Genomic DNA, 19,023 nt, shown 5'->3' with positions numbered 1-19,023 from the left:
CATTGGAGTGGGGTTGGGGGGGGAGTGAAGGACACACTGGTAACAGAGTGGAATAATCACACCACTCCTGCATTTCCATGGTGCACCCAGATGATCAGAGACCCAGAAATCTGCCATGAAAGTGCTTTGCCAAGGTAGCCACCAGAATTTGCTGGTGGCTATTTAATCTGTATGGGAGTCATTTTAGCGTGAAGTAGGTATGAGTGGGGCATGGGAGCAAGATATGTACATTTCATTGAGCCCATTTGATCCAGAGGGGAGGGTGGTTATGTCAAGCCAAACTGCTTTGTGATTGCACCCACTGACTTAACCTCACTTACATTAATCATGCAAACAGGAATGCAAGGAAGGACAGATAAGGGAAAGAGGTAGAGTGTCACAGGAGGTCATGAGCCAGAAGGAGTGAATGGGATGTACACGGCACTTGCAGCAGGAGCAGTCATAGGAAGAGAGCACTGTTCCTAAATTTACAGCACCCATGTATCCTTTTAGTTGTGTTGGTAAAAAAACAGCACTTGTGGACTCAGTCTTTTTTGCAATTTGAGAATTCGTTACTTTGTCTCATAGGTAGTGGAATCTTGAAATAACTGATTGTCAATGACAATGCTGAAGCAGTTTGCATAGTACAAGGGATGTGCTGTTAGGGGTGCTATGAACATGAATTTTACAAATAGGTTTTTGATACTATCCAGACTGTGAGAAAAGAGTCACATTTTACAGCTTTAAGCTAAAGCCAGATCAGCGTGTTTTTGATAAATTTGCCAAATTAGGTCTACCAGTGAAGTTAATCCATTTGATCTGAAAATTCTATGATGGCTGAATCACCATAGCCACTTCATATTTATTATTTTTATTTTGTTTATTTAAAACATTTATTAGCCCCCTTTTTTGCCTTTTAAGGAACGTTTAGGAACAAGGCAGCTTGCAATGTAAATAATAATACAATAACAAAATACAATAAAATATGTAAAAACCACTAATTAAAATCAACAATTTAAAAACTTCCATTAGGCCGAAGAAATGCCATCATGAATAAAATTGTCTTCAGCTACCTCCTAAAGATTGAGAGCAAGGGGGCCAGGCCCTCCCTGGGGAGGTTGTTCCGTAATTGTGGGGCTACCACTGAACATGCCCTCTCTCATGTACCCATCAGAGTTCATAAGCAGAGAGAGCATCCTCCAAAGTGAAGAAAGAACCTCACAGTTCCATTTCCTTAAACATTGCAACATCTGTCTTTAGGTCATCATCCAAGCTCTGGAATATTTTTACTCTTATGACAGGAAAGTCAGAGTTCAACAATCCAATTTCAGGTCAGCAAAATACAAGAAAAATTCTAGTAATTGTTAGATGTTCCAACCTTAACTTCAGATTAGATGGCTTTGTGCTATAACAGCAAAAAATGTATTTGTGCTTGCATGTCAAATCTGATTAAGAACATTGTGGTGGCAGAGAGGTGGCTGATAAGATTACTGTATCAGACAAGAAAGCAATATCATGCTTGGCTTGATAAGGCTGATGATTATTAATTATTAATGGCAAAGCTGGTCAAATTTTCTCTGTCACAGTTTTAAAATAGATGCAACGCCTTAAGTATGCCAGCCCAAAGATGATCTATATTTATCTGTTGCTGGTGACATGTGTTAGACTGAAAAAGTCACAAAGATGAACTGTAGTAAATGTCCATATATTTTGCCCTCTGCCCAGAGAACCAGTAAGAATTATTAGGATAATACACTATGCATTCCAATTTTGAAAAGATTTGTCAGAGAATTATTTCAGGTGACATCTCAGGTGAGTAAATAAGGACCACATATTTTACTCCCCATATTCTGTATCTACATTTAACTGATACTGTGTTTGTGTGTTGTGGTGCTGTGTTGTGGTGTCATTGTTAACATTTATTTACTGCTGTAATTTTAGATAGTGATAGATTGTTATCTTCATTACTGTTCATAAATGGGTCCCCTGAATATGGATATAATTAATATATTTTAGTATTGATAACTATTAGTATTTTTTTTAAACAAAGGCTCACATGCTCTGCAGAAGGTGTGTACTCTGTAGATCATTGATAGCACTGGGGTTGCCACAAGGATATTCTGTCATTGTTTTGTTATAAGGTTAGAAGTGTCAGCTTCAAGAAGCTTGATTTAACTGAGAAGTAAAAGCATGCATATCACACAGTTCATCTCTCATTGTAAATACTGATATAACAGAGCAAATGTCCAAAGTATATTTACAAGAAAGGGAGAGAAAAGGATTTTTTTTTAAATGTCTTTGGGAAGGAAATGGGCTTGGCTTCTCATTTTGTTTCAAATAACCAAACAAAGATTATTTAATAACTATATTACTATAAGTAATGCTCTAGCTTTGTCCTGTAATTAGGAAGATTGATTACTGGCCAAAGAGTGTAAAGAAAGCCAGTGTGGTGTAGCAGTTTTGCCTCTGAGACCTGGCTTTGATCCCCACTCTGCCATAGACATTTGCTGAATAATGTTAGGCAGGGCTTTTTTTGTAGAAAAAGCCCAGCAGTAACTCATTTGCATATTGGGCCATACTCCCTGACATCACCATGGTTTTACACATGCTTTTTTGGTAGAAAAAGTCAAACAGGAACTCATTTGCATATTAGGCGACACACCCCGACACCAAGCCAGGCAGAACTGCATTCCTGTGCTTTCCTGCTCAAAAAACCCCCTGATGTTAGGTCTGTCATCATCCATTGGCCTAACCCACCACAATATGGTTGTAGACAAACAAGCAAGTTTTGAATAAATGTAGAGTTTACATACATCTCTTCATGACAGAGAAGAGCAAATACCCCTTTCTTTATTATCGTTAAAGCATGAAAAGGTATATGTCACTGACCCATGTTTTTAAATATTTGGGGGGAGGGGATGGGAAATTACCATTTGTGGACAATACTCATGACTAATGGGCCATTAAGCTGGTACTATAAGCCCACCAATGTCAATAAATGTCAATAAATCAAAGGTAGGTTTGCAATTTACAGATGCACAGCTGAAGAACAGCTGAACAGCATTCTCAAGATTGCTACAGCATAGACATTGTCTCCAGATTTTGATGCAGTAATTCAGAGCAAGAGGTGTCAGTTATCCAAGACTGTTAAACAAAATATTGCAAGCGTGCTATAATGTTTTAAGCATGTTTTAAGTTTTAAAAATCTTTGTGTTAGTCTGTGTCCTTTATAAAGTTTACTAGGAATAAAGTCCATTGTGAAGAAAAATACAATGGGCTCCAGAAAAAGGCTCTGGGAGAGTGCCCCCTCACCCTTGCTGTCTTTCCATCCAAGTGAAAGCATTCTCTCTCCCACCACCTCAAGGGGAGCTGATCTCTGCCATATGGAGAGAGTTGTAATTCTGAGTGATCTCCAGCCCTTACTTAGAGATTGGCAGCAATGGTGAGCAGTTGTAAATCTGAGTGATCTCCAGCCCTCACCTGTAGATTGGCAACAGTGATTTCCCAGTAGGAAATGGCTTTGTATCTGCCTGAGGTCCCACCCCTTCTTAAACCCCACCCTCTCCAAATCCCATCAATTGGCAACCCTACCTCCTTCCCTTTATCTGCCCCTCTGACTTCAGCTTTCCATCGCCTCCCCATCCCTGCAGCCTCTACATAGGAAAAGGACAGTCTTTCTCCACAGTGGAGGGGAGAGCAAAGCAGCTTACATCATTCTCCTCTCCCCCTTTGTTCTGAATAACAACCCTGTGAAGCAGGTTAGGCTGGAAGTCTGTGACTGGTCCAAAATCACGCAGTCAGCTTCAACAGCAAGAACCTGGGTCTAGCAGACCCCACTGTGAAACCCTAACTCCTATGCCCTATTCAGACTCTACCACAGAATCTCCAGGAATTTCCCACCAACCTAGAACTGGCAGCCATAGAGGGCTGGCCCCAATGAGTTCTGCTTCAGAGGCCTTTAGTGATACCTTTCAGACCAGTCTGTCTCTGATAACATTACTGGTCTTAAGCACAGGATTTCAATCTCTCTGTGTGTCTCGCTTTCCCTCTCCCTCTCCCCCTCTCTCTCTCTAGCTGTATCTGGTCTGTTGCCATAGGATTCCATTTTTCCCCTTTCCCCAGTACTCAGCCATAGGATTCCATTTTTCCCCTTTCCCCAGTACTCAGCCCAGTACTCAGCCAATGGTCTGGGACCTGCCTACCTTAGGGACCGTCTCTCCCCACATGTCCCCCAGAGAGTGCTGAGGTCGGGGTCTCAGAACCTCCTTATAATCCCTGGGCCAAAGGAGGCCCGTCTGAAAGCGACCAGGGACAGGGCCTTCTCGATTGCAGCTCCCTGTTGGTGGAATCAGCTCCCGGAGGAGGTGAGGGCCCTGCGGAACCTTGAACAGTTCCGCAGGGCCTGTAAAACAACCCTCTTCCGGTTGGCATATAATTAACTGTGAGCAGAATGCCTGATTATTAAATCTTAAACATCAGATTACCGAATATTGGAAATTTGAAGGACTGATTTAAGTAATAGTAGCATAGTGTATATCGATGTGAGTTTTATGTATTTTTAGGCTTTTATGTATTTTATTGTATAATTTTAATTGTATTTAAATCGACCTTTGTTAGCTTTTATTGTTGTAAGCCGCCCTGAGCCCACCTCGGTGGGGTAGGGCGGGATATAAATCGAATAAAGTAAAGTAAAGTAATAAAAGGAAGCCTTTTTCTGGCTGTTTCCCTTCCCCTCCCTCCCTCAGCCAATTGTAAAAAGGGTTTCTTTCTCTCCTCTGTGAATCAGTGCCAAAGGTGGCTCAGCCAATGGTAGTGTAGGGAGAGCCAGTAACTGCCAGAACTGAGGTTGGTTGCCTTTTACTGACAGAATCAACTTTGCTGGCTAGCAACAGCCACTCAAGCAGGAGAGGAGCAGACTCAACCAATGACACACAAGAAATACCAGAGAAATGGGACTGGATCTTAAAAGTGTTACACTGGAGTGAAATGGATAAACTGACTAGAATCTTAAAAGACTGTAACTCAGAAAAATTCAAGGACGATTGGAAGAAATTTCAAGAATTTGTTGAAAAACAATGGAAAGTCAAGAGACACATTGGCTGCGGTCAGACGCACATTTTTATCCGACACAGCAGCGCATGCTCTTCGGATTGAAAGTGCACGTCCACACGACAACATCTGGGAGTAGTCGGTGAGTTGTGGGTATCCCGTCATGCTGCGACTTACTGTCGGACTTTTTTGATAGTGGATAAAATCCGGTTCTAAATGCTTGACGACGGGCCAAAAACAGATTTCCCCTGTCTGATCACGCCAGCGTTAGCGAGTCATCTCAACTTGCATCCCAGATCAGCGCCATTTTTAAAAAATCTTAGCGATACACGCATAACCGCAAAAGGATCGGCGAAAGGCAAAAGGCGGAAGGGCTCCTGGGTGCTTTAAGCACCACAACAGATGAATTCCGAGCAACTGCAAATGTTTCTTTTTAATTTTGTGGGGTTGAATTTTGTGACACAATCATTGTTTAGTCCGTATTTCTAGAAAATAGTCCCTGAGGTTGAGCCAATCAGTGGCATTGTTTATGCACATGCGCAAAGGCCGGGCCATCTGATCAGTCAACGACGGGACATACACTCAGCAAAGTGGAGGACGGGACAGGCACTCGGCAAAACAGGAACGCCTTGCTGATGGATTTGATGGTGCGTCTGACCGCGGCCTTAGTGGTTTTTGATAATATTCTCTGAACTTTTAAGGGGAAGATGAAGATGTAAGAATGGATTTTTGATTTGACATGCAATTTAGTAGAGGGTTAGATTATGAGATAAATAAAGGGTTAACTTTAATTATAATTAATACATAGTCTTGTTTTATTTTGTATTAAGGTAAATTGGAAGTGAAGATTCTATAAGTGTGAATTTTACCTTTTTTTTCTTTTTAATTATTTTAGACACTGGCAGAGGTCTAGAAAAAGAGGGGTGAGGGAAGGAGGAAACTTTGTAATGTATTGGTTAATATTTTGGAATTTATGGTTGATGAATATTTTTCAATATGTTGCAAAAATAATAAAATTGGTTTAACAAAAAAAAATGGCACACAAGTACTCTTGACTGATAGTTTGATGGGCCAAAGGTTGATGCACAACAGTCCCTCCCAGTCCCAACCAATCAGGTTGCTTGGATTTGCCAAGACAAAAGGGGAATTATATATAGAAAATATCTCCACTACTTGGCATTACATTTAATGGCATACAGTCATGGACTAGCAGGCCGGGGAGAGGGGTGGCATTGCTGATACGGGAGGCTTACTCCTTTCGGGCACTCCCGCCTCCAATGATCTCCAGCATTGAGTGTGCTGGCCTATTATGGGATGGGAGAGAAAAACTGGCTATCTGGCTGGTGTACGAAACACCTAGCGCACCAGCCAGTGCCCTACTGGCCCTGATGGAGACTGTAGCAGGCTGGGCGCTGGAGTACCCACGGCTTATAGTCCTGGGTGACTTCAACGTCCACGCCGATGATGCGGACTCCATCAGGGCAACAGATCTAGTGTCATCCATGGTGACACCAGGGCTTTCCCAATATGTTACAACTACTACCCATTGTTACAACTACTACCCAATATGTTACAACTACTACACCCTGAATTTGATCTTTGCGGCAGGAGTTACAATGGAACAAATTACTGCCTCGGCCGTGCCATGGTTGGACCATTATACCCTAAAGACCCGTGTGGCTGTGTTTCCACAACCCTGTCTAGGCGACAAGCGTATTTTGGTTTGCCCGCAGAGTCAGATGAACCCTATGCAGTTTCAGATGCCACTGCAGGATCCTTGAACCTCTGGCGACTCACTAGATGGCCTAGCAGAGGCGTGGCACCAACAACTCTCCGCAGCCATTGACAAGATCACCCCCCGGTGCCCTCTTCATCGCCGTGCTCAGCTGGCACCGTGGTACACCCCGGACCTACAGCTGATGAAACAGTGACTAAGATGGCTAGAAAGGCATTGGTGGCGTACTCGTGACGAAGTGACAAGAACATCTTATAGGCTATTTTTGAAGTCCTATGAGATGGCAATCAAAGCTGCAAAGGTTTACTTCACAGCCCAGATTGTGTCTGCGAACTCTCGCCCGGCTCAATTATTTAGTACGATTCAGTCGCTTACAAACTTGCCACAGAGCAAGCCAAATGATAGGGAATTGGATATAGGCTGTGAGGCTTTTGCTGATTATTTCGCAGATAAGGTCTTGACACTCTGCTGGGACCTCCCCGCCAATTTAGATACAGTATGTGAACTCGAGGCCCCAAGCCTGTCACATGTTCCAACGCTGGACCATTTCATTCCACTTGGTCTGAAGGAAGTTGACAAGGTCCTCTGTTCTGTGCATCCGACTGCTTGTGATCTGGACCCATGTCCATCCTGGCTGATAAGGGCATGCTGGACAGAATTATTGGTGCCACTTCAACAGATCATTAATAGGTCCTTGACAGAAGGGACCTTCCCTACGCCCTTCAAGGAAGCAGCGGTTCGCCCACTTCTTTAAAAACCATCCTTAGACAGGGTCAAATTGGCTAACTATCAACCACTGTCGAACTTGCCCTTTTGGAGCAAAGTCCTTGAGAGGGCAGTGGCAGAACAGCTACAGGGGTTTTTGAATGACACTTCAGCATTAGACCCATTTCAGTCTGGCTTCCACCCGGGACATGGGATGGAGATGGTACTAGTCGCCCTCTTGGACGATCTCCTAAGACAGCTGGATCATGGCAGATGGACAGTGTTGCTGTTATTAGATCTGTCGGCTGCCTTTGATACAGTCGACCACCAGCTGCTATTGCACCGCCTTGCCGACATGGGGATTCAGGGGTCTGCCCTCCAATGGTTTACCTCTTTTCTCTAAGGTCGAGGACAGAGGGTGGCAGTGGGGGAGAAGTCATCTCAGAGACACCCACTAGTGTGTGGGGTGCCTTGGGGCGATTCTCTCCCCAACATTATTTAACATCTATATACGCCTCCTCGCCCAGATTGTCCGGAGCTATGGGCTGGGATGTCACCAATATGCGAATGACACCCAGCTCTACCTCCTGATGGGCAGCCAGGCTGACTGTGTCCCAGAAAATCTGGATCGGGCATTACTAGCCACTGTGAAATGGCTCAGACAAAGTTGACTGAAATTGAATCCAGCAAAGACTAAGGTTCTGTACCTAAGCCAAGGTGGCCTGGGAAGAAAGATCCCTTTATCGACCTTCGATGGGGCGCCTTTAGTGCCAGCTTCGAGGGTCAAGAGTTTAGGGGTTCTCCTGAAGCCTTCATTAACTATGGAGGCCCAGGTGGACCGACTGCCAGATTTGCATTCTATCATCTTAGGCAGATAAGACAGTTGGCTCCATACCTGGAACGCAGCAACCTGGCTACAGTAATCCATGCAACGGTCACCTCAAGAATAGACTACTGTAACACCCTCTACATGGGGCTGCCCTTGACTCGGACCCAGAAGCTGCAACTGGTGCAGAATGCTGCGACCAGATTGTATTGGAGCTGCCTTTACGGGTGCACATCCAACCTGTACTGGAGACGCTGCACTGGTTGCCTGTAGTGTTCCGAGCCCGGTTCAAAGTGCTGGCTATGACCTTTAAAGCCCTATATGGCTTGGGACCTGTCTACCTTCAGGACCGCCTTTCCCCACATGAGCCCAGAGAGCACTACGATCAAGCTCATTTAATCTGTTAAAGATCCCCGGGCTAAAGGATGCCCGTTTAACCACTACAAGGGCAACAGCCTTTTCCGTGGCTGCGCCTGCTCTCTGGAATGCCCTCCCTGAGGAGACTAGGGCCCTGCGGGATTTATCACAATTCCCCAGGGCCTGTAAGACATATCTGTTCAGGCAGGCTTATAATAACTAAATGGAGGTACTTTTAACATCTATGGGGGTGTACTATCTACCCCACAATATCATCGCAAATTAATTCAAAACAGAATGCCATCTGAACTGTATTTAAAATGTTTTAATATTTTAATGTTTTAATAATGCTTTATTATAATGTGAACCTGTCATCGAATTGCGACTGTTGTTAGCCGCCCTGAGCCCATTTGGGGAGGGCAGGATACAAGTGCAATAAATAAATAAATAAACATGGCCTGACCTGACAAGGTCTAATTTATGTTAGATCCAGCCCTCATAACAAATGAGTTTGACACTCCTGGAAAGAGCCTTTTGGTTGTAATCTTCTAAATCATATCCTGGGATTAAAAAATAGTTAGGCATCCAAAAACTCCTTATTCTTACTAGAATTTCAGTAGGCTGTATTGATTGCACTGAGGAAGTGGAATATGCAGCAGTCATTAATAAGGAGCTGAAGGGCATTGGGCAAAACTGGAATATGAGGTTTGGTCATTTCAACTAACCTCTGATCAAACTGCTGTTATCTATGCAGGGAGAGGCAGTGTAGACATGGAGTACTGTTGGCCCACACAACCCTATGTATTTTTCAAATACTTTGCAGTTGCACATTTCCTGCTTTATGTTTTGTTTTGCTTTGCATCTGCTTTGACAATGACCTTTTCTTTCATTTTTATGATATCCTATTTTGTTAGTTCAGTTCTCAGCTTCACACTATGCCATTAAAAATAGTTGCTGTAAGACAATGACCTTAAAGAGGAAGGGGACGTAATTCCATTTATAGTCTTATTTAGTACAGTAAAATCTCTAATGGATGGCTAAATCATAATAACTTCAGCATTACATAGCTCCAGCCAGATGTTCAGTGTTTTAAGAAACAACATGCAGGTGTCAAAACAACATACAATATGTTTCTGGTTTAGTGATTAGTAAAATTAATTAAACTGGCCTCCTCCAGTTTCAGGGTGGAAAAAGAACTGACTTCCAGTAGCCAACAAATGCTTTAATCCTAAAAGAAGTATTGAAATGTAGACTTCAAATTTCAGCCCACCAACTGTTTTCAAAGTTCAAATAAAGGCCAGAGAGGTGGTTAATGTTGTTCAAACAACAGAGAGACCAAGTGTGGCTTGCCAAATTGATTGTGTTCCAGACTTGCATACACACTCCAATAATTTTTCTATGCTCCAAGGAACAGTAAGTTGGTTGGATCACTCAATTAGCCAGATGCTTGGGTGATGCATCTTTTTATTACTGCATTAATGTCCTAACAAAGGACATTAGAAGATACCTGAACTGAGTAAGCCAGCATCCAGGATCTGATATTTTCCTTCCATTAACAGTCTGGTACATCTAAATCTGCCTTAAGTCTCAGTAAGAAAGGTGAGCTATAAATAAAGCAAATAATTAATGAGCTTCTGGTTTTATCCACTGCAGGAAGAAATGCAAACCTTTAATATTCAGTATCGAGACAGCTAACATTTAGAGCATTGATAGATGCTTCAGTTTTACATAGTGCTCCATTCTGAATGACTAAGCTGTATTTCATAGGTTTCACTGGTTGCATAAATAGTGTTTCCATTATATCCAATAAAATGCCCAGTAAGTGAAACTCTATTATCTTTCTTGGGATTAATGGAATTGTGAAGCTGATGTTAAAGCTGGCAGTTTCAATATAGACAACCCTCCCGCTTCTAAGCCACCATATAACTACCACATCACCAGACCATGGGAGAATCTCTCTTTCCTCTCCTTTCTTACTTGCAAATTTCTTTTTCTTTCCCACCTTCCAGGTCTTCTTATTAGATGTGCAGCTGTTGAACAAAGTAGGAGCTATATACATGCATACAAAAGTTTGCACTCTGAATAGAACTTTGCTGGTCTTCAAGGTGCTACTGGACTCCTACTTTGTTCTGTTGCTTCAGACCAACACGACTGCCCAACTGGGTGTAACTGTTGAACACTTTCTCACCCATCACTGTATCTTCCACAATGAGCAGATTATGCCTGCAGAATGGCTTTGCAAAAAAACCCATCATCTTTACAATACTTTATCTTGTGCTTTTCTTGCAGAAGTGCCAGGAAGGTTTTTTCCGAGCATTTTCAGGAGAATGCACTCCTTGCAGTTGCAACAACAATGCATACAGATGTCTCGATGGATCAGGAGTTTGTCTTGTAAGTAGTCTTTCCTGGGTACTAAAACTCAGAATGACTTTCAGTGCAGAGAAAGTCTTTAAACAGCCTTTTGATTACATCTGGAAAGAAAATTCAAGTCATTAACATAATCTCTGCATTTTCCACTTTCTCCAGTGCATTAGGAGAACTACAGAATTACCAATTTATATATGCATGTTCATTCTTGAAGTCTGAAGCATCGTGGCATATTAGACTATAAAACAACTGTGCTGGAGCAGGCCAAAATTTCTGTTTCCTACATATGCTCTCAAATTACCCTGGAGCAAAGCACAGAAACTGTTATTGCTGCCACTACCACCCTGCAGATCATATTCAAAGGAACAAAGCCTCTGAACATATAGCCACAGTAATGTCATCACATATCAACATCATAGGCAAAACTTTCATATCACCTTAGTAAACAACAATGAAATCCTACGCAGAGTTAACCCAGTCCAGGGCTATTATTTTCAATGAGACTGGAGGAGCTTTGCAGAAGATTGTACTGTAAACTGTATGGCTCAGCCTTTAGGGTCCAAAAATTCTCATTTTGGAGGAGCAGAACAGGAAGAAATTTTTATCCAGGATCCTCTGGAAGTTCTGGCCTTAGAATGGTTGCCTTTTCCTCATCTCTTTAACACATTCAGAGGACCTAGGTAGAAACTTTATTGGTCACAAAATGGGATTTCTAAACTTCATATACCTCCCATAATTTCTAGTCCTAATACTACTTAATTTTTTCCATTAATTACAAATTTAATTCCCAGATCCCCAAGGACATCCCCTCATTGTTCAGAGGACATCACCATCCAAGAGTGGGGTGGTGGTGGGATTTTTCAGTATGTTGCATATCTATGAGATCATGGACTCACAGATCATTTCTGACTAGTAGCAAGAAACCATCTTAACAAAGGATTGTCATAGTAGTAAACTAGCAAGGAAACTGTGATGTATGGATGAAGTTTTATAAATCCCTTGTTGGTTATGCAAAAGGCTAGTTCCTTTGTTTCAGATCAAGATGGGAAACTTCATCTTTCACACACTTTCAAGATATTAAATCAAATTCTGCTTTCATTATTCAAACAATATCTTCATAGGTTTCCAATGGGGAGAAAATGGGGAGAAAGAATGACACAAATATAGGGTTGCCAATCCCCAGGTGGGAGCAGGGGATCCCCCGGTTTGGAGACCCTCCCCCCGCTTCAGGGTCATCAGAAAGCGGGGGGAGGGGAGGGAAATGTCTGCTGGGAACTCTGTTATTCCCTATGGAGATTTATTCCCATAGAAAATAATGGAGAATTGATCTGTGGGTATCTGGGGCTCTGGGGGGGCTGTTTTTTGAGATAGATGCACCAAATTTTCAGTACAGCATTTAGTGCCTCTCCCCAAAATATCTCCCAAGTTTCAAAACAATTGGACCAGGGGATCCAATTCTATGAGCCCCAAAAGAAGGTGCCCCTATCCTTCATTATTTCCTATGGAAGGAAGGCATTGAAAAGGTGTGCCATCCCTTTAAATGTGAGGGCCAGAACTCTCTTTGGAGTTCAATTATGCTTGTCACAGCCTTGATCTTGGCTCCACCCCAATGTCTCCTGGCTCCACCCCCAAAGTCTCCTGGCTCCACCCCCAAAGTCCCCAGATATTTCTTAAATTGGACTTGGCAACCCTAGACAAATAACAATTAAAATATCTTCCCATTTTAAAATTCAGCGAGGGTTCAAAATCCCAGGCTCAGAAGATAAGGATATGTTTTGCTGCTTTTACAGTACTGTGTTCAAGTGCTACACCTGACTTTTCTCAGAGCTAATGAAAAGTACTTGGAAATACTTGGGGTTAAAAATACACCTACCAGTAGTGACCTCCATTATTAAGAATCAACTCTGAAACCAATATTCTAATGATAGCAGAGAGGAGTCTATTCAGTTAGCCTCTATTGTAAGCCTAGCAGCTGCAATAGGAATGTTAATTGTAAGCATTATATAAAGTTTGTTTTTAAATGGTAAAAAAGAAAAAAAGAATCAACTCTGTTCCTGCCATTATATGTCTGTGTCATCGCTTGCATATCAGGCCCGCTTCTGTTTTAGATAGATATATGGATGGAAAGCTGACATTCACGTTACTGAATATTTATGCATGTTGTGCACAGAGTTTATTTGAACCATTTGGACTAAAAGCAGGCCTCGGATTCAGTGGGAGCTCACAGGAGCACAGCTCCTGAACCTTTCTGAGAGTTCCTCCTCCTCCTTCTGAGAGTTCCACCTGCCTTGTCCATTAAATACTATGTGCAGCTGCATGACAGTCCCTGGATGAGCTCCACCACCTATTTTTCTACAAAATGAGCAGTGACTAAAAGTATACTAAAGGGGTTAAGAATATCTTGGAAGACCATGGGAAATAAATGAATAACTTAAATGAAGGTTTTTATAAGTAAGTGGATGTGCACATAATCACTACACCGAGATGAAGACCTAACTCAAACATGGTGCTGCTAGTCCCATGTATTTAGTCTAAATGACAGGTTGAACAGGTCTGAGCCTTTTGGCACAAATACAGAACAACTGTGCATGCATTGTACCCTTCTGAAATTGCTTCCCTCCCCACACCTTACCATCTCTGGACTGTACCCCCCCCCCAGTGGCCAAATCTCCAGGCATTTCCCAACTTGGAGTTGGCAGTTTTAAACTGGACTGATACAAATTAAAATTGTAATTGGTAGGAGGTCTGTATCAAGCAATCTAAAATGTATCTTTCTGTTGAAGGATCCCCAAAATGCTATCAGTATAGTAGATTATAAAGTGTATATATATATCATTAATTTTTTTAAAAAAAATAACCTTAAATGTAAAACACAGATTAATCATGCAAACAGTTAAGGATCTCCACATTGTAATGCCCCCCAAGCAAAGAATAATTTCCTGTAGAACATAGGTCTTCTACTTGCAACTATAATATTAGTGCATATATCTAGTGCTTGATTTCTTAGTTAAAATTAAACCATTGCTCAAATCTATTTTTAATACATGGGACATTCAGTATTACAGGCAAAGAAAATAGCACATTTCAGCTGCATATAAGCTTTAATGCATGTTACAAAGAGACAGATTGCTTCATCTACAAAAGTTCATTAATCAGCTGTGCTGAACACATTGATAACTCGCCTGCAGGATGTGAAAAGAAGAACTTATCTTGGGCCTCTGGAGACCAATTGTAGTAGTAAGAGATCTCCAGGTGCTACCTGGAGGTTGGCAGTCCTGGGGCCTGGAGATCTCCTGATCTCCAGATTACAGGGATCAGTTCTCCTGGAGAAAATGGCTGCTTTGGAGGGGGCACTCAATGATATTATTCCCCACTAAAGTTCTGCTTCTCCCCAAACCCTGCCCTCCCCAGGTTCTACCCCAAAACCTCCAGAAATATCCCCAACTCAGAGTTGGCAACTGTTTGTCCTGATCAGTCAGGTTTATCTGGGATAAGAACAATTGCCTCTCACAAAGGAAAATTATTCCTGATATGCTCCCATTCAATTGAGAAATTATCTGAGGCACCTGATTTCTGTGCAAACTCCAAATTTCAGCCAACCAGCACTTTTACACTCTTATAGTAACCTGAGTTCTACTCTAAGCTGAAAGAGAAACAGGTGCTGTGTTTAACAATGGTGAAGCAGCAAATATACATATGTGTTCCAGAAGGCAGAAGACCATATAGATGTTTCATGCTAAAATTAAATGATTGCTTGATTGGGGAAGGGAGTTTTTCTTATTTCTTCTCATTCACTTCATTATTCTAAAGCAGTCTTTCATTGTCCTTTCTATGAGGGGAGGAAATTCATTGTTTCATTTGGAGGAGTTGGAACAGAGTTATTTTTTATTTTCAAAAAGCTATTTATTTTCAATCTAGAAACAGAAAGTGTTCCTAGTGTTTAACAGTGCTGGTCCCAAAACACCATCAATGCAAGCTCCAAGCTTAACTTCAGTTGTTAACAAGAAAGGTAAACACAGGTGGGCTCCAAAATTAGGCTTCCCAATCCCCAGGTCCCAGAGGGGGATCTCCCGGTTTTACAGGCAGGCTTCCCCCCTCCCGCAGCCAGCTGGCCGGTGGGGGGAAGCCCTGCCCCCACAACCATCATGCACCTCCATGAACGATTCCCATAGGGAATGATGGGAAATTGATCCGTGGGATCGGGGGCTCTGGGGGGGGCTGTTTTTTGAGATAGAGGCACCAAGTTTTCAGTATAGTATCTAGTGCCTCTCCCCCAAAATACCTCCTAAGTTTCAAAAAGATTGGACCAGGGGGTCCAATTCTATGAACCCCAAAAGAAGGTGCCCCTATCCTTCATTATTTCCTATGGAAGGAAGGCATTTAAAAAGATGTGCAGTCTCTTTAAATGTGATGGCCAGAACTCCCTTGAAGGTCAATTATGCTTGTCACACCCTTGCTTTTGGCTCCACCCCCAAAGTCTCCTGGCTCCACCCCCAAAGTCCCCAGATATTTCTTGAATTGGACTTGGCAACCCTATCCAAAACGGTATGCAGTACCTTCCACACACACCCTAGTTTCTTCTCAGTTCTCCATCCCAGCCTCCCCAAACTGCTGTTTAAATTCTACTACTTTGAAACTGGCAACTAGTTACCCGTGCATCCCCCCCACACACACACACACATGCCCTTCATCTGAAAATATTTATGTGAAAAATCCACAATGCGGTGGGGGGGGGGCTCATCTTTCAAAAGAAAACGTAATAGAGAAAAATTGGGTGCAAGAAGATGCATGTGAATGTACCAGACAAAATAAGACATTTTAAATCTTGTGGACTTGCATGACAACAACACGTAATAGAATGAACCTTAACTCCCTTGTTAAGAAAAGTTTATTTATTTTGTTTATACCCCAGATTTCCACCCAGTGGGGACATCCAAGTGGTTTACAACATTCTTCCCTTTTCCATTTTATCCTCACAACAATCCTGTGCGGTAGGTTAGGTTGACAGTATGTGACTGGCCCAAGATTACCCAGCAAGCTTCCATGACAGAGTGGGGATTCAAAATTGGGTCTCCCAGGTAGATTTTTCAGGTTTATTTTTTTTAGGTGTTGGTAGAACAATACAAAAAATTGATACACTCTGCCTGTTAAAATAGCTTGTACTCATTGCAAAGGGCAAAGGCTGCACACAGGAGTTTTATACAAATAAGAAATAACACTAAAAGCAATCATTTGAATTCATTTTTTTCTTTCTCCATTTCTGTGGTCTGTAACTATGTATCTGTGATGCGTAAGAGTGTCAGACAGCATGATTATTGGATTTTTGAATAAAGTGTATAACACAGCCTTTCAGTCATCACTAACATGCAATTTTCTCTGAACTGTCAATCGTATCTTATCAGGAATGACCCTTCCCTCCCTATATCCTTAGCTGGGATGCACATCAGTAAGCAGTTCTGACTCCAAGCAGATGCCAAAATAAGGGAGTGATTTATCTCAAGTGCATCTAGTGATGGGCAACTCTGCATGCCAACCATGCTGTTGTTTAAAGGAAAAGAACAGATTGTACTCAGAGTTCCTGCCCTAGCTTTCAAGATATGCCTCCAGTGATAGCCAAATCTTGCAGACTGCTTTGTCAACACTGTCTGGCAGCCCGGAATTGCTGTTCAAAATACCTTCATTTGCCATGCATTGCCAGTTACAAGCACTTTCAGTTTAATCAATCAATGTTTGGAAAGGTTGTGGTCTGGCATTAGGCCTTTTCATTCCAGTTGCCAACCCTAAATCATTTCTGCTATGTCTGAATTAAGAAGCAGATCCTAACTTTGCCACTCCTTGGGGTTTTCCCTTTTCTTCTTTTTTTAATAACAGGATTGCCAAAGAAACACCACTGGAGACCACTGTGAAAAATGTCCAGATGGCTATTTCGGGGATGTCACTACAGAGTTGCCTGCCTTCTGCCAACCATGTCCTTGCCCCTTGCCACTGGTTGCCAAGTAAGCTAAACAGAATGTAGTCATTTAAAGTTACTCTCTGATAACTGTCTTTCCTGTTGTTGTACTTTCTGAAGGGAAAGGAAGTGTTAGTGTATATTTGAACAAAGGAGCAAGAGCGTTTTAACATAAATGTGATGATGTGCATAGTCATAGGGCCCTTATTTAGGGATCAAGTGTGTGATTTCAATTAACCTGATTCTGACAGGACTCTGTTTCTGTCTCTCATGTTCTACCAGTGGGAGGTGGGACAGAGCCTTCCAAGAGGAGGTGGGTTCCACCCTCAAGCAGCAATGATGTGTATTACGCAGAAGTGATATCATCGTGTCATTGACGTTTTACAGGACACTCTGGTTTGAGGGCAAAACTATATGGTAAATTTGCCCTCAAACCATAGAGTGTTGCTTTTTGCGGGATGGGTTTCCCCTGCCAGCCACCTGGCCAGTGGTGGGAAGAAGTACATGAAAGCAGGAGATCCCCAGCTCCCACATGGAGACTGGTAATCCTCTGTGTGTGTGTGTGTGTGTGTGCGCGCGCGCGCGCGCGCGCGCGCCCATCCACACAGTATGGTTGCCAACCTCCAGTTGGGGACTGGAAATAGGGTTGCCAGCTCTGGATTGAGAAATACCTAAAGGTTTTGGGACTGGAGCCTGAGGAGGGTGGGGTTGGGAAGGGGAGGGACATCAGCAAAGTATAATGCCACAGAGTCCACTCTCCAAAGCAGCCATTTTCTCCCAGGGAACTGATCTCTTGGACATCAGTTGCAATTCCAGGAAATCTCCACCCACCACCTGGAGGTTGTTAACCCTAGTTGAAAATCTCCTAGAATTGCACAACTGATTGCTAGACTGCATAGATCAGTTTCCCTAGAAAAAATGGCTGCTTTGGAGGGTGGAGTGTATGGCATTATACCCCACTGAATCCCCTCCCTTCTCCAAAGTCTACCCTCCTCAAGTTTCACCAGCAAAGGTACAGGAATTTCCCAGCCCAGAGCTGGTAACTTTATCACACAGCTAGTGAGGATTGTTGTTGGCCTTGTTCAAAATGTGCATTCTGGAAAGACTGGCTAAGTTTTCCATTTAACTCAGTAATATAGCTCTGTTAACATATAAAGTCTTGGGATCACTCCCCAGTATCTCTACTTGTACCAAGCTGGAAAAAACCTTTGCCTCAGTTTTTTGAAAAGCCACTGGAACCAATCGGAGTAGGTGGACCAATGGTCTGGTGCCGTACCATAGAACACATGTTGTGATGAATATTCATAGTGATGAGATGTGCCTCATACATATTCACCAAAAGCATGGGATAATGCACAATAAATACATGGTGGAAACAGGAATTTTGTATAGTAACTGGTGTACACATTCCAGATGGTTAGTCTGTAAATCTTCTGGTCACTTTGCAGAATTCTGTTGCTTTACCATATTTATGTCTGTGCCTCAAACCTAAGCGTTAATTTGCACAATGGCAGTTGTACAGTTTTCCTATAATTTTCAGTTCCTATGTGTACCATAACTCATAAGTAGAGGAAATCTGGAAGAGAGGTATGGCACCCTGAGTTCTTTGGAAGTGGAGCAAGATTAAAGTGCAATAATTTGATAGGTATAAAATGTCCTGTCCAGAATAGAATTACTCTGAGGAAAAGGTATCTGATCCTTTCACAAAGGCACTTCTTCCCCTCTTAGTGTTGCTGAACTATGGAGCATCTACCAGTAATATACAAAATTCTGGATGGTGCTGCAACACCCTGAAAAGGTTAAATTATCTTTCTCCTGGAGAAAGACAGTCTCTTCAGCATGTCACAGCAAAGAACATTTTCAGGCAATAGCAACACATAATCTATTTTAATTTGTCTGGTGCAACCTCTCAACATTTATGAGATACAAAACGAAGATGTGGGTTCCCATATTTCTAAATCCCACTGAACCCATAAATTATTTTTGTCTGCTAAACTGAAGACTTGCAAGAGTATTTCATGCTCTTCTGAGGGTTTTGTTGTTGTTGTTGTCAGT

General features: G+C 42.4%; 1 protein-coding gene across 2 annotated transcripts in view; it reads left to right on the top strand.

Annotated features, from left to right (window-relative positions):
- LAMA4 (laminin subunit alpha 4) overlaps positions 1-19,023 on the top strand; it is a 145,951-nt gene that overhangs the window by 28,715 nt on the left and 98,213 nt on the right. For both annotated transcript variants that reach the window (XM_060238312.1, XM_060238307.1), the window contains exons 2-3: positions 10,941-11,042; positions 16,890-17,014. In XM_060238312.1, coding sequence (XP_060094295.1) covers positions 10,941-11,042; positions 16,890-17,014 — 227 coding nt within the window. The remainder of the gene's footprint in view (positions 1-10,940; positions 11,043-16,889; positions 17,015-19,023) is intronic.

The sequence above is a fragment of the Heteronotia binoei genome, chromosome 1 (genome assembly GCF_032191835.1).
Source record: "Heteronotia binoei isolate CCM8104 ecotype False Entrance Well chromosome 1, APGP_CSIRO_Hbin_v1, whole genome shotgun sequence".
Classification (NCBI taxonomy): Eukaryota; Metazoa; Chordata; class Lepidosauria; order Squamata; family Gekkonidae; genus Heteronotia; species Heteronotia binoei.
Note: the sequence above shows the minus strand (reverse complement) of the source record. Positions and strands in the feature narration are given on the sequence as shown.